At 38.3% G+C, this 14,974-nt stretch overlaps 2 protein-coding genes across 3 annotated transcripts in view; one reads left to right on the plus strand and one right to left on the minus strand.

The window, feature by feature from the left end:
• LOC124716920 (fumarate hydratase, mitochondrial-like) overlaps window positions 1-7,470 on the minus strand; it is an 82,625-nt gene extending 75,155 nt beyond the window's left edge. Inside the window, exon 1 of the mRNA XM_047243491.1 lies at window positions 7,160-7,470. Within this exon, the coding sequence (XP_047099447.1) occupies window positions 7,160-7,282 (123 nt within the window). The 5' untranslated portion in view covers window positions 7,283-7,470. The remainder of the gene's footprint in view (window positions 1-7,159) is intronic.
• Window positions 7,471-7,790: 320 nt separating this feature from the next.
• Window positions 7,791-14,974, plus strand: part of LOC124716921 (acyl-CoA:lysophosphatidylglycerol acyltransferase 1-like) — a 65,504-nt gene continuing 58,320 nt past the window's right edge. The window contains exons 1-3 of one of the 2 annotated variants that reach the window (XM_047243492.1): window positions 7,791-8,004; window positions 8,672-8,843; window positions 13,647-13,855. In XM_047243492.1, the coding sequence (XP_047099448.1) occupies window positions 8,797-8,843; window positions 13,647-13,855 (256 nt within the window). In that variant the 5' untranslated portion in view covers window positions 7,791-8,004; window positions 8,672-8,796. Of the gene's footprint in view, window positions 8,005-8,100; window positions 8,211-8,671; window positions 8,844-13,646; window positions 13,856-14,974 lie in introns of those variants that run through there. The other variant, XM_047243494.1, reaches the window with a different exon arrangement.

The following is a 14,974-nucleotide window of genomic DNA, read 5'->3' on the forward strand; positions in this document are numbered from 1 at the left end:
CTGTCCGACATCTTCATCTTCAGGTGGTTCAACCTTGCTGGTGGCTAGGCACAACTGATGGGATCCAAACGTAGATGCCCCGTTTGTAGAACGTGCGCGAAGAATACACAGATGCGGAACTTGCGCATGCGCAATGACTTGCGGGTAGATGGTGCCATTTTCAAACTCCCTCTACCGAAACTTGCAGAGCGGCTCTCCTGCGCATGCACTGTACGCTGCGTTTGCCAACAGTACAGCCAGACATTACTCACCGACAAGCGTACTAGACCAATGTTATCGAAGAATCTTTATTTTCACACCATGATTTAATAGCAGCAAATGCAAGGTTCCAGGCTGTGCTCAGTTGAAATCCCACATCCTTGTTGATGAGATTATCAGCGGTACGGATATGTATTGCATCCTTAATGATGCAATCCCAGAAAGATGATGCCCGGGATAAAACTTCCATCTTTTCATAAATCATGCAATGTCCTGTATTCAGACAGTGTTTCACAACTGCCAACTTTTCCAGTTGATGAAGGCGTGTATGACGCTGATGTTCATCACAGCGTTCTTGTACTGTGCGGCAAGTCTGGCCTATATATGCTACCCCACACTGACAAGGAATCCTGTACATACCACATTTCCTCAGGCCAAGGTCATCCTTAACCGAACACAACAGGTTTCTCAGTTGTGCAGATGGTTGAAAAACACACTTAATTCCATATCTTCCAAGGACTCTTCTGATTCTTGACGACATGGCAGCAAAATATGGCAAAAAGGCAAAAGTGGTGGGTGTCTTCGTATCTTCATTCTGCTCCATAGACTGAACTCGCCTGCGCCTGAATACATTACATATCTGTCTCTCAGAATAACCATTTTGTCAGATCACTGTCTTCAAATGTTTTATTTCACTCGACAGACTTTCAGGATCAGATACCACATGTGCTCTATGAACTAACATATGTAGTGCAATACCGCATTGTGCAGGATGATGGCAGCATGTGTGGGCTTGCTGTAGACACTGTGTCCCAAGGTTCCATCTGTTTTCCTTCGTACCAGAACATCAAGAAAAGGTAAAGTACCATCTATTTCCACTTCCACTGTGAAGTTTATATTTGGATGGAGCGAATTCAGTTACTGAAGAAACGCAGGCAGAGTATGAAGTCCATGTGGCCACACCACAAATGTACCACCCACATACCGCATTCTTCAAAGTGCTCCATAAAATAATTGGCCACCACAGGAGAGAGGGCTTTCCATGGCTACACTTGTTCAAAATATTGGTCATGAAATACAAAGTACCGGTGCATTGAAGGAAGTGTTTAAATAACACTACTATGTTCTCCTCAAACTTGTTGCTAATGAGCTCCAAGGAGTCCTGCAAGGGCACCTTTGCAAATAAAGACATAACATCAAAACTTACAAAGAGATTCAACGATTGCAATCTAAGAGTTTTCAGGCAACCTATGAAATCTTCAGAGTTTCGAATATGATGGTCGCACTTGCCTACGAGAGGTCCCAATAGTGATGTCAGATATTTGGCAACAAAAAGAAGTAGATGCTCCTATGTTACTTACAATGGGACAGAGAGTTTTATGATTATGTTGCGGAGGATCTGTTTCATTGCAGTTGTTTTTGAGTGTGTGATCGAGTTTTGTTTATTTTCTGATTTTTTATTTGTCGTCAGATTTTTTATTTTGAGGGGAGGGTGAAGGTTGGTGGGCGGAGGGGTTGATAATTGGTAGGTTGTGGGCAGTTGAGAGTTTTTCGTTGTTGTTTTGTGTGTGTGTGTGTGTGTGTGTGTGTGTGTGTGTGCGTTTGATTGGGGTGGCTGACCTAGTGTGTACCACCGAATTTTTTTTAGGATAGTCTCTTTTTTCGGGTCTATTGTTCGCGAGTTGTGATGTTTTGTGGGGTTTTTCATGTGTTGTTGGTTCAGTGTTATTTATCGCAGGTGTAGGTGTTTGATGTTTTGGTTTCGCCTCTTGTGGTTGATTTAAGGAACTTACGGGAAGTATCCGATTCCAATGTTTTAGTTGTAGATGCATTTTGGTATCGTGAGCTGTTGTTGACCTATATAGGTCAAGGTAAGTGTACAATTCCTATGCATGTCGTCGTAGGTTTTGGGATAGTCAGTTGTAACTGACCTATATAGTGTTTTAATTTATGCAGATTATGCAAATTATCACAGCTAAATGACAAGTAACATGAATTTAAGGGACAAAATAAACTTTTGCTCTATTTGCACAACACATATTAATACATTTGCATTATTTTCCACAGGAGCAGAAATAGGTCTACAATTTTCCATACTGAGCTTTTCTAAGATTTTCCTTGTGTACAGAGGTTGATCAAGCCATAATTCTTCTCTGATGGCACTTCTTAGAATCTTCATGCCTAAGTATTGATTAATTTCCCCTAAATCATGCATATTAAATTCTGACTGTAACTGTTTATTTTTTAAAAAAAAAAGTCCAACTGGCTTTCACTATTGCTTAAAATAAATTACTGCAAGAGCTAAAAGGTATCTTAATGATGAATACTTCACCACTAATGAGAAAGTTTCATTGTAATCTATTCCTTCTTTCTGGGAATATCCTTTAACTGCCAATCTGGCTTTGAATTTTGGTATTGCACTCTCAGGATTTTTAATATTAAACACCCATCTTGTTCTTAGTGGCTTTTTATTTTCAGACATGTCAACCCACTCATATGTATCATTGTCCACAAAAGATTGCAGCTCCTTTTCAATAGCCTTTTTCCAATCTTGAGCATTTGAACTTGCTAAAGCTTCATCAACTGATTGGTTCATTGATTGTTTGGGCAGCATACATTTCATACTCTGGATATTCTTTTGGTTTTGCTATACGTGAAGAACGCCTTAAACTGACTTCCTCTGTTGAATCTACTTTCTCAATTTGATTCTCAGGTAGCACATCAGCTTCCTCTGATTCAGTTTCCAACTCTGTTTCAGCACCATCACACATTATGCTTGGTTGCATTACTGTATCATTTTGACTACTTTATTTTAGGTCTATAATCCTCTAAAAATACTACATCTCTACTACTTATTATATTCTTATTCACAGGATTACAAAATCTGTAGCCTTTTGAATCCTCACAGTAGCCAACAAAAATATATTTGAGATTTTGCACCCCATTTTCCTCTTAATGGTTTCGAAATCTGAACCATGGCTTCACATCCAAAGATTTAAGCGCTTTAGATCCAGTTTCTTCCCAGTCCATACTTAATAAGGTGTCTTATGTTTCACAGCTTTGGTAGGTGATCTGTTAATTAAATACACTGCTGTCGACACAGCCTCTGCCCGAAAACACCTAGGTAGCTCAACATTGCTTAAGATACTTCTTGCCTTTTCTACAATGGTTCTGTTGGCTCGTTCTGCAACTCCATTCCTAGGACTGTATCGAATGGTAGTCTGATGCCTAATACCCATTCCATTCAACTGTTCCTTAAACCATAATTTTCCAAAACCATAATGATTGGCGAATATTTCTCTGGTAATCCAACTAACAAAGTTCCAATACATTCATCCGCAATTTCAAAACCAATATTCCTCAGATGATTGGAGATTCACATATTCATCCACGCTTTTACACTTATTCAAAACATCAGCTCACAAATTAATCCTACTTTTCTGATTAAACCGCCATCTTCATCTTCAAATGCATTTTTCAGTTTGTCCCATACATCCTTTGCTGACGTAGCCATTTCTATGTGAACATAATTCACTGGATCAATCAAAAGGCTTAGTTTTGATTTCGTCTTCTGATCCTTAGTAGCAAAACTTGATTCCGTAGGCTCTAATTTATCGTTTACGACGTCCCATGAGTCATCCAAGTGCAAATACGCCTCAACAGCAAATTTCCAGGTCGCGTAATTTTCACACCCTACAAGCCGATCTATTTGCGGTATCTGTGTTGTACTCATTTTACAGTTATTTTTTTATATGAACTTCTGCGCACCTTTTGTGCAAATACATGTCATCTTAAAGCTTATTATTTCACTTTAATCCAGTAACTGGGCCTATAACCTGTTGCAGTTTATGTAGATTAACGCAGCTAAGTGACAAATAACAACTATTTAAGGGGCAAAATAAACTTATGCTTTATTTGCACAACACATATTAATACATTTGGCTATGCACATATATTAAGTTGCACAGCAAACACGGAATTTGCATATTCAACAGTCTAATGCAGTCTGTACATCATATCTTGTGCACCACTATGCATGCTGGAAAGTGTTTGTTCACATATCACGATTCCTATGTATGTTGTCATAGGTTTTTGTTGGTTGGTTGGTTGGTTTTTGGAGGAAGAGACCAAACAGCGAGGTCATCGGTCTCATCGGAGTAGGGAAGGACAGGGAAGGAAGTCGGCCGTGCCCTTTCAGAAGAACCATCCCGGCATTTGCCTGGAGCGATTTAGGGAAATCACGGAAAACCTAAATCAGGATGGCCGGACGCGGGATTGAACCGTCGTCCTCCCGAATGCGAGTCCAGTGTGCTAACCACTGCGCCACCTCGCTCGGTAGGTTTTTGTATCGTCAGTTCTAATTGACCTATATGGGTCATGAGAAGTGTCCGATTCCCATTTGTCGTAGCTCAATATGTTTTGGTCAGTAGTTGTTGACTTACATAGGTCACGGGAAGTGTCCGATTCCAGTTTTTGTTGTTGGTTTTGTGGTATCGATTTTTGCGGTCTGATTATAATTTTTGGGTGTTGCTGGTTTTTATTTTGTGGTACCGACAACTGCACCTGAGCTATGTATGTGAAGGGAAATGACCGATTCCTGTGGATATTGTGAGTGTAGTGGAATGTGGGAATTTTGTGTTGTTTTTATGTCGTCGTTTTGCGCAGTTTGGGGTCCTGGTGTGTGTCTTTGTGTGTTTATATTTAGTTTGTCCCCACCCAAAAACCCCTAATTTCCCAAGCTGATCCCATTAGTTTGATTATATTTTTGGAGGGAGTTTTGTTTGTTGCTTTTATATATATTTTCGCGTTTGTTGCCATGTTTATGTAATGACATCGTAGGCACCATATATGAGGCATTGAGAGTGGTCGTTTTCGCCATACTGGTGACATCATGAATCAAAGCATACTGGTGGAATCTTACACTTCTGTAATCACTACTCCTCTTAGCAATGGTAATAAACTGCAAGAAAGTTTTACGTACAATATGTGTAGTGATGCAGTATCATACTTGTGGGCTACTGTATTATAGCTGCTGATATGAGTTTGAAATGTGTACACATAGGCTTTGTATACAGAAACCTATGAAGGTATGGCATCGAGGGGTGATTATCTGACAAAAATGTGATTTTCGCTATAATTCTGGTACCTGTTCTTTTTTAATAAGCATGTTTCCTGTGATGTTCCCACATAACCAAACATCTGGACAAAATTTCACACTGTTGCCTCACACAGGATCCTACAGAAAATTGAAACAGGGCCTGGAAATTACCCCAAAGAATGGGATAAATCTTACTCAAGGGGTCATTTCCAGGCAGCTGGTTCCTGCATTATTTACAGGACTATGAGTACAAACTGGAATAATAGCAAGACAAACTGTGTTCTGGTGAACACTATATTGGCATATTTATTAGATAATTATGAATTAACTGGCATTAAAAGATGTGGACCTTTAAAACATAAATAGTATTTCAGAACAACGTATGTTTCAAAACTCTGTAGAGCTCTCTGTTATATTTATGACAGTGCTGTAGAGTTGTTTCACATCATCAATGGCTTGAACATGAGAGGGGTACATTGAGTGTCACGGCTAACACAGAAAACAAGGGTTCTCCAACAAATTTTACGTTTACTATCTATAGCCATCAATATCTATGCTTTCCCAACTTCTTAAACAATCCCACATCAACTTCTGATAATTATTTTTGTTTTGGATGGAATTATGCAGAAACTGGTCTTCTCAAACTGTGTAGGCCTACATTCTGATAATCTTTTACACTGAGTCACTCCATTTTGTCTTTTAGGAAATAATAAATTATGTAAACTGTGAAAGGATCATTTGTGACATTTCTTCTTGCTTCTTGTATGGGCCCTATTTTCTTCACTGTCAAATCATATCATTTGTTAAAGTTTTGCCATTGGTCATTTCCTGGTCTGTTGTTAGTAAACAAAGTAAAAATGTTATTTTCAGGTACATATTTATACAGTGCCTTTCTCTTCTTTTGTTAGTTCGAATTCTCATTTCATCATATATTTAATTTTCTAGAATGGGCTAATTGTGTTCCTTCCAGTTGTGTCACCTCCTTGTCCTTTAATATAAAGAAATAACAAGCCATTCTGCAGGCAACATTTCTTAGGCTTATTACAGGATTTTCATTTACTTCTTTAGTCATTCTTAGTAGCTTATTTTCTGAGTGGATTTAGGCCTACTTTTCTGCTGTATGTTCATGGACTTTAGAACAAAGACTGATACTTTGTGCTGAAAATAAATCAAGCTTATTTTATAAGGCCACTCACATAATAATCCGTCTGAAAAACATTAAAACCCGAGTTTTTCAAAATTTCTCTGCAATGTCCAGAAATTTTATTTTTTGTTTGATGCTTGCTAATAATTCTGTAGAAAATTTTGGTGCTGCTGATGCAACTGAAAACTATGCTAGCATACTCCATTCATGCCGGCAATTTTGTAATACAGTCACTACAACACGAATTAGTCTTAAACGCTGTTAAAAATTTTGTACTGTATACATATTCAGCTGTACAGTTCAGTGGTACACTGGAAGCATATACCCATTTCCACAAATGAATTACACTAAATTTCTTCTTGATGACAGTCATCTCACTAAAGTTAATACAAACGATCTAGATGGAAAAACTAGATGTGTAGCATCTATGTCCAAGTGACTTGGGAGACGCACTTTCATTTATCGTAAATTTTGAACAATAGTTATTGACACAGAAACAAAATTTTCCGTTTCGCGAATTCATTAATTTGTTGCTAACGTAATGACACTCCTTTGCTCCTTTTTGCCTCACAATAACAGAGTCGCACCCAGCGAAATTCAGTGAGCCCGGGTGCCATATTACAAAGTTTTAGTTCACACGATTCAGCTCTATAACCGAATTTATTTATTAAGGCAATTAAAAACAGTTTAATTAACACTCTAGCGGAATAAATACTTACCATTCTGACACAACCGATGAGGAGGACCCTGTTCCAATCCTGCACACCAATCTCGTGCAGATGCTCCCTGGCAACCGCTGCCCTGCGACATAGACGCGACAGATAACTGATTCTCGTTGCCATAGTTGGATTAAATGGTGTTTAACGCTGATTTGAGGAAGGACAAAGATATTCCGAGGTCAGCAGGTCACCAGCAGCAGACAGCCTTAACCGGTTTGTTGCCTGTGTTCGGCGATAGAGGGCAGTTGAAACACACGGCGTCCAAAGATGTGTAGCACTGGAGACTTTCCAGTGTGGCCTACCAAAGGGGAAAAGTCTCTGAGGGAAATGAAAGATGTGAATGAATAACGTAAACAGATTAAAGACAACTAAATACAAAAATACATTTACTTGTCATCGTTCATACGCGTATTGGGCGATAAAGGCACGTGCCACTTTCCTTGTACCTGGCACATTCATATATTACGGAATTCAGCACCAGCCTTTTCTGTCTAATCACAAATTACACTGTGTATTTGAAATTATTTATATGTAGAAAAATTCGACTCCGTCAGCGTAATATAATAAAACTATAATGTTATGGCTAGCTTACTAGGAATGCCTCCCTTTAGAAATGTGTTATTCAATTGTTCTTCCTTTTCCTGTGACGTTTGTTACGAGATCGGAATTGCAATGAGAAAAATAACAACTTGATCTGAAGTCAGAGTTATCAAGAAGGAAACAAAACATAAGATTAACGTAAACATATCAAATAAAGGCTAATAATGAATGACAGAGCTCTGCTGAAAAGACAAGGTGGTTTCTGGTACTCACTTATAGGACTGGCATAGCGTTGCCGAGATAAGGTATGTACTGTTAAATCAAGTCCTTTAAATGTGAGTGCCACAGCGATAAGCCGTCTTATCAACCGAAGAATAGATGTAAATTTTTTCATCCCATCGGTCCCCCCTCCTCCACCAGCGCGAGATAATACCCGCGCTCATGTGTTACATGCTACAGTGTGTGTTCGCGGTCAGTTGACGGTTTCCAAAATATCGGCGACATTTTGCAGGTATGAAAGGCAAGTTACTTCTGTACATAATTCGAGTGTGTATAAATACGACAGCCGCGTTCTAACGCAGTGTACAGATCGAAGTGAAGGAAAAAGGGAATGTGATTTTCAATGCAACGCTGTAACTCGTGTGTCGGCTTTTGGACTGATGCGTTAGATTACGTGTATTATATCTATTGGCTCCATGCTTGGCACAGATCAATTTTGATTCCTTGCTCAGAAGAGTTTGCGATCGCATGGGAATTTAATTTGACACCCATGTATAACATGTTACATTTTAATTTTGCCAGACCGGCTAGGAACTTGTGAGAAGCACATGCTCTGTTTGAAGCAACAATTCGAAATTATACATTATATTAATTGAAATATGATGATAGACATCCTCAGTCTGGGATGTATATAGTGCAAGATTTGCATTAAATCAAAAAACACCAGTGACAATGATAATTATTTATTTACAGGTTGCAGTCAAGGTGCCATGGCTTCTAAAAGCTCTCATCATTACAGAAGCCTCCTTTATTGACATGCGAATGACAGGAACGTGAAATTTAGTGTTTTGTCTTGGTTGACAGTAGCTGACTTTAGTATGTTTATTGAGAGATTTAAGCAAGTACTTGAAATGGAGAACTTAAGGTAAGATAATATTACTTGTGTGTGCCTCTTACAGAACTGGACATGTTGATACATATTATTTGTTTAAACATGTTGCATAAGTAAATTGTCATTGCTTGAAAATGTAGGTATATAGAGCAAGTAGTGAGGACAGGGTAATACAAATGCCAGAAATGTTAAATGAATAACTGAACTTTTGACTTGTGCATTCCAGCTGTACACCTATTTAGTTTAGTAGAGGCCTAATAATTTATTTGTACATGAATGATATTGCAGTGATATAGATTGTCAGCTTAATCCAAGGAAAATGTGAGTCGTTCAAACAAATATGTACAAATAGACGTGTTAAATGAGGAGAGGAAAGGTAGTGGCGAATGTGACATTTTTTAAATGCTCGGCATTAATGATAAAAATAGGTAATTACATTGTGTAACATGTGGATTTCATGATAGACATATCTACGAAATGAACTTCCTCTATTACAGTGTTTTCTGAATGAATGGAATAGCAATTCAAAATGTAGTTCAGTTAATGTTAAAGGTTGTACTTACTGTAACACGTATTGATTGAAGGATTTGAGCTAACAATCACTTATTATGGGTCTTCTTAAATGCAGTCCAAGAGTTCTCAGTGCGTTTTCGCTCATTTTAGTTATCAGTAGGCTTTATGTATTATAATTAATTGATAATATGTAAAGTTGTGTGAGGGGGTGTTAAACATTCCGGTACAAAGTATTCATTGTAATGGGAAAAACATTGATAGTTTGCAGCTACACTTTGAAACTACTCTTTCAGTAAGTAAACCGTATGTCTTGTAATAGGCCTAACTCGAAGTCCATGATCTCACATATTAAGTTTTGACAGAGTTAAATAGACACTATTGTGTTGTAGTGCACTGTGACCTTACCATGGCTTTTGGTTGTCTGCACTGTTATCTTATAGCCTACTTAGGAATGTAAAATGCTATGACATTAATGGCAACTCACATGCCTCAATGCATTCTTATCTCCCTTCCTATTAAGTTTGCTGCATTGCATATGGCATTGGAAGAATTTTGAAGAGATCAGATAAAATAAAAAGCAAAATCAAAATTCAAAGTAAATTCGTTTGGATAAAAGTATTCTGTTGTAAGACTTTAAGAAAAGAAATTAAAGACGACATGTAAGAATTACTGTGTTGATATGTGAACATAGAGAACAAGCCAAGCTTAAAATTAGCTTGCTACCTACAGCTTGAAATGTGATTGAAATAACTGCTCTCTGGACAAGTATTTAGATTAGTAAATAAATAAACGATGTAAATGCACAGATAGAATCTTGTCTCTTCTACTTTAAACCTGTTTATTGAAGAAAAATATCAGCAATGCCATTACTATTCTCTTTTAAAATGAGGAAGAATTACAGGAGCTGCTGAATGGAATGGCAGTCTACTGTGCACAAAATATGATTTGAAAGTAAACTAGAAGAATTCGAAGTATTGAAGAGGAGCAGAAATGAGATAATCAGGACTGGGGACTTCATAATAGACTCAGTGCAGAAAGTCTTCTACCCAGATAAGAATGTAATAATCAGACAAATCGAGGGGGATATTGGAAGCAGACTAGTGTAGGCAAAAATGCATTCGTTCCCAAAAAAATGTACTAGCATCGAGCGTAGATCTTAATGTAAGAAAAACATATCTGTGTGTGTGTGTGTGTGTGTGTGTGTGTGTGTGTGTGTGTGTGTGTGTGTTTTTTTTTTTTTTTTTTAGAGCACAGCATTTGGGACTAGTGCAGCAGGGGATACAACCCGTCGGCTTTGGACAATGACGTCACAAGTGGCCAATCGAGAAGCGATTCTTCTTAGTGTTGTAGCTCCCTTCAGTGGCTGATAAGTGTTTTTTGACTTTTTAAAAAAAAATCTCACGAGATAGAATAAACAGATCCACTTTATTAAGCAATCAGTAAAAAAACTAAACTGAAACATAACAGCAAAAGCGAAAATGGTAAACTGCTCTCTGGCGGCTTGTGACGTCCTTGTCCAAAGCCGACGGGTTGTATCCCCTGCTGCACTAGACCCCAGCATTTTACAGGTGAGGGAACCCAGAAAAGAAGAGCGTGAGTGTTTCAAATAAGATGTTTCAGAAGGATGTTGAAAATTGAGTTGTCTGATAAGAACTCAAGAAGTTCTTTATGGAATTTGCAAGGAAAGGAACATGTGGAATAAATTTACTGTGGGAAGGCACAAGCTGATAGGACATGTATTAAGGTATTGAAGAATAGCTTCCATGGCTCTGAGTGAAGGAAACTGTAGAAGGACAAAAATTTGAGGGCAAGCAGAAATTGGAATATTTGTGACAAATAATTGAGGGTGTTAAATGGAAGTGCTACAATGAGAGGGAGAGGTTTGCACAGGAGAAGAAGAAGAAGACAGATGACCAATAAAATTCTATCATCATAAACAAAATTATTTACATCCTGGACTCTGCTAAGTTAATGAAGTAAGCAGAATTCTGAAGTGGCTTTATCACAATACACCTTAAACTAGAAATCATTTTTGATTGACAACTAATCCTCTTTTCTAGTCCTATATCTCAAAAGTAATTTAATATTGTATGTTTATAAAAGAGATAGTAACAGCATTTCAACAGCTTTGTTCCTTCATTCATATTTCAAACTATTTATTACCCTGGCAGCCAGACAGTGGTCATGTACATGTGAGCTGTGTATGTGTGCGTGTTTGTTGTGTGTTTTGGAAGATCACCTTCTGACCAAAAGCGTGCATGTTTAGTAGTCTCTTTTTGTTGTGCATGTCTGTGACTCACCATCTCTGCTGTAAGGTGAATATCAATCTATCCTTTTCATAATACTGTCTTATTCCATTCTTGATTTTTAGGTTTTTCATTGTTTTATTTACCGATTAGCGGTTTAAAGAAATTAAGGGAAGATCAAGATAGAAATTGATTTTTCCCAGTGTAAAACGGTCTTTGTTGTTTTCTTCCTGTCAGAATTTTCTGTCCCTGCTCCCCTTTGTTCAGTCCACCTCCTTAAGTTCCTACCTTTTCGATAAAAAAGAAATCTGGCACTAGAAATGTACTTTCAGCATCAGTATTTTTGCATACCCCCTCTTGTGGCAAATCATTGAGTGTCCAGGTTGGAATTTCAACAGTGTTATGAAAGGATAGCTCACAGCTCACCGTAAAGATGACACGGTGTGTTGCAGACAGGCACAACAAAAAGACTACTTCCCATCAAGCTTTCAGCCAAAGCCTTCTCCAAAAAGTAAAACACATGCGCACACACGTACATTTACAGAAGGAAGCACACTCATGCACAAACGACCACTGTCTCTTGCCGATTTGTGCACGAGGTTTTCTCGCTTTTGTGGTTTTCGTTTCTGGAGAAGGCTTTGGCCGGAAGTTCAGTGTGTAATAGTCCTTTTGTTTTCCTATCTGCAATTCGATGTGTCTCTTTACAGTGAGTAGCAATCTATCCTGTCATAATAGTGTTAAATTATTATTTGTGGTAGGTTTGCTGCGCTCCTCTCATGCTCACACCTTCCACTGCATCCTACATAACAATCCTTGACAGTTCGCAGCACTGTTGCCAGCTTTCAACTGCAAAGCACTAACGGCTGCAGGCAAAAATGTTACACATCTACAGAGCTGTGACAACACTGAGCATTACCATAGAGACATTTACAAAATCATATTATGTTATTGGTTGAGGTAGGCCCACGAAGCTGCCATACTCATTCCACTACAGCTGTCAGAGATCAACTTACGCCAACCCAATTATAGAGATCCACTCACTAATCAAATCACTGCATAAGGAAAATGCAGCTGTGGTACAAAGATTAGTTGAGTTTCACCAATACGAACATTATCGTGTAAATGTTTTGCTAATAGACATTTTAGCACAGGTTTGTACAGGGGGGCAATTACTGAACTATATGAAAAAACGTTAATTAGTTACATGCTACAGTGTGCACACACTTTATTCAATATGTAAACATCACTACAGATATTCGGATTGAGGTTATGACATGTTCAACATGCATGCCATCATTGGCGATGATGTGGCGCAGACAAATAGCAAAATTCTGCATGGCCCGCTGAAGTGTCGATGACCTCTGGCGAATGGCTGTTTTCAGCTCTGCAATGATTTTGGAGTTATTGCTGTACACTTTGTCTTTAATATAGCTGCACAAAAAGGAGTAGCATGTGTTCAGATCCGGAGAATAGGGCGGCCAATCAAGGGCCATGCTAGTGGTACCTCAGAGACAGAATGCGGTCCCCAGATTGATCCTCCAGGATATCAAGCACTCTCCTGCTTTGTTGGAGTTGATCTGCATCTTGCATGAAGCACATCTTGTCAAAATCAGGATCACTTTGGATGATGGGGATGAAGTCATCTTTCAAAACCAAGCGATCAAGGAATATTATTCTGTGACTGGACATTGCCACCACATAGTCACCTGTTGAGGGTGAAGAGACTTCTCAATCATGAAATACAGTTTCTCAGTCCCCCAAATGTGCCAGTTTTGCATATTGACAAAACACTCCAAATGAGAGAGGTGCTTCATCACTAAACCAAACCATACAGCGCATACAAATTCTCATCATGCTCTGTGGTCAACTATGCAATTTAAGCATCCTAACGCAAACCATTCAGAAGTTATGACACTTTTATTTCATATAGTTCAATAATTGTCACCCTGTATGTATTGTTAACATTTCCAGTAAGTTGTCATATGAAATGTAGCTTTAGAACTTCTGATTGTAAATTAGAACTAACAGTTTTTTTACTGTGGAACAATGTTGAAATCTCTTTTAAACTTATTTACAGTAAAGTCGCAGCAGTTTGCAAGTCCTTGGTGCGGATCTTGTTCGTGCTACTGAACAATATATACTGCATACCAACATATGTTCTGTGGATGGTGCTGTTTGCACCCTTGAGGAAATGCAATCCGGATCTTTACTGGAAAATAGAAGGCCAATTTTTTCATGGGCTCCTTGCTATGGTTGCTATGTGGAGTTGGTCAGCAGGATATGATAGTAGGTGAAAATTCACTTTCCATTGTGATTGTTGTTTGTTCATGGTGATACTGATGTTTTTGTGTTCCGACAGCTCACAAGGTGCTGTACCAGTATATACAGAAATTCATGCTAGCACGTTCAGGTGTGAGTCTAGTACTTTGTATCTTACATTTGATGAAATACCTGCCATTAAGAAAATTTTGAACTATATATTACAAATAAAATATGTATCTCACTTATAATACAGAGTTTGGACAGTTGTAATTAGTAACATGACTAGATTATGGGAGCAAGATCTAGGGGGCTCAAGAATATCTCTAGATTTTCAGTCAAAACTGGTTCTTTAAATTTCGTAAATAGTGTTTCACAGTTTGCGCATACCTTCAGTTGTTTTTTATTTGTGCTGCCTTTCTCTGTATGCATCCAATGTCCCCCGTTAGTCCTATTTTAGTGTGGGTCCCCCCACACTTCAGCAGTATTCTAGGATGAGTTTCTTAACAGTTTTGTTAGCAGTATGCTTTGTAAACTGATTGGATTTTGCTAATATTTACTTTTATTTGTTGTTTTGTATATAAAATACAAGTCTCATGGATATCTGTTTATTGCAAATCACTCACTTAGTGGAAAATTTCAAATGCGTGGAAAAAATCACAGGTGACTACTGGTAGAGTGGTAAAAGTCGTCGAATCAGTTTGCCACATAATCCTTGAGTATATTCTAAGTTTGAATATGATGAATTTCTGTGATACATGAAAGCTTCTGTCTTCAAATCAGCATGGATTTATAAAGCATCACTCATGCACAATTTCCTGATAATCACAAATAAAGGCCAGTCAGCAGACTCCATATTCCTATATTTCTGGAAAGAACTGGATGCAGTGCCCATTGCAAACTGTTAATAAAGGTCTGAGCATACAGAATAGGTTCCCAGGTACATGAGTTGACTCTAAGACTTCTTAAGCAATAGAACCCAGTATGTTACCCTGGACACAAGTGTTCATCAGAGACTGTTAGGAGGGGCAAAGTGATGTGAAATGGTTGGTTGATTTGGGAGAAGGGACCAAACAGCTAGGTCACTGGTCCCATTGGGTTAGGGAAAGATGGGGAAGTAAATCTACCATGCCCTTTCACATGAAC

This window comes from Schistocerca piceifrons, chromosome 9 (genome assembly GCF_021461385.2).
Source record: "Schistocerca piceifrons isolate TAMUIC-IGC-003096 chromosome 9, iqSchPice1.1, whole genome shotgun sequence".
NCBI classification, from domain to species: Eukaryota; Metazoa; Arthropoda; class Insecta; order Orthoptera; family Acrididae; genus Schistocerca; species Schistocerca piceifrons.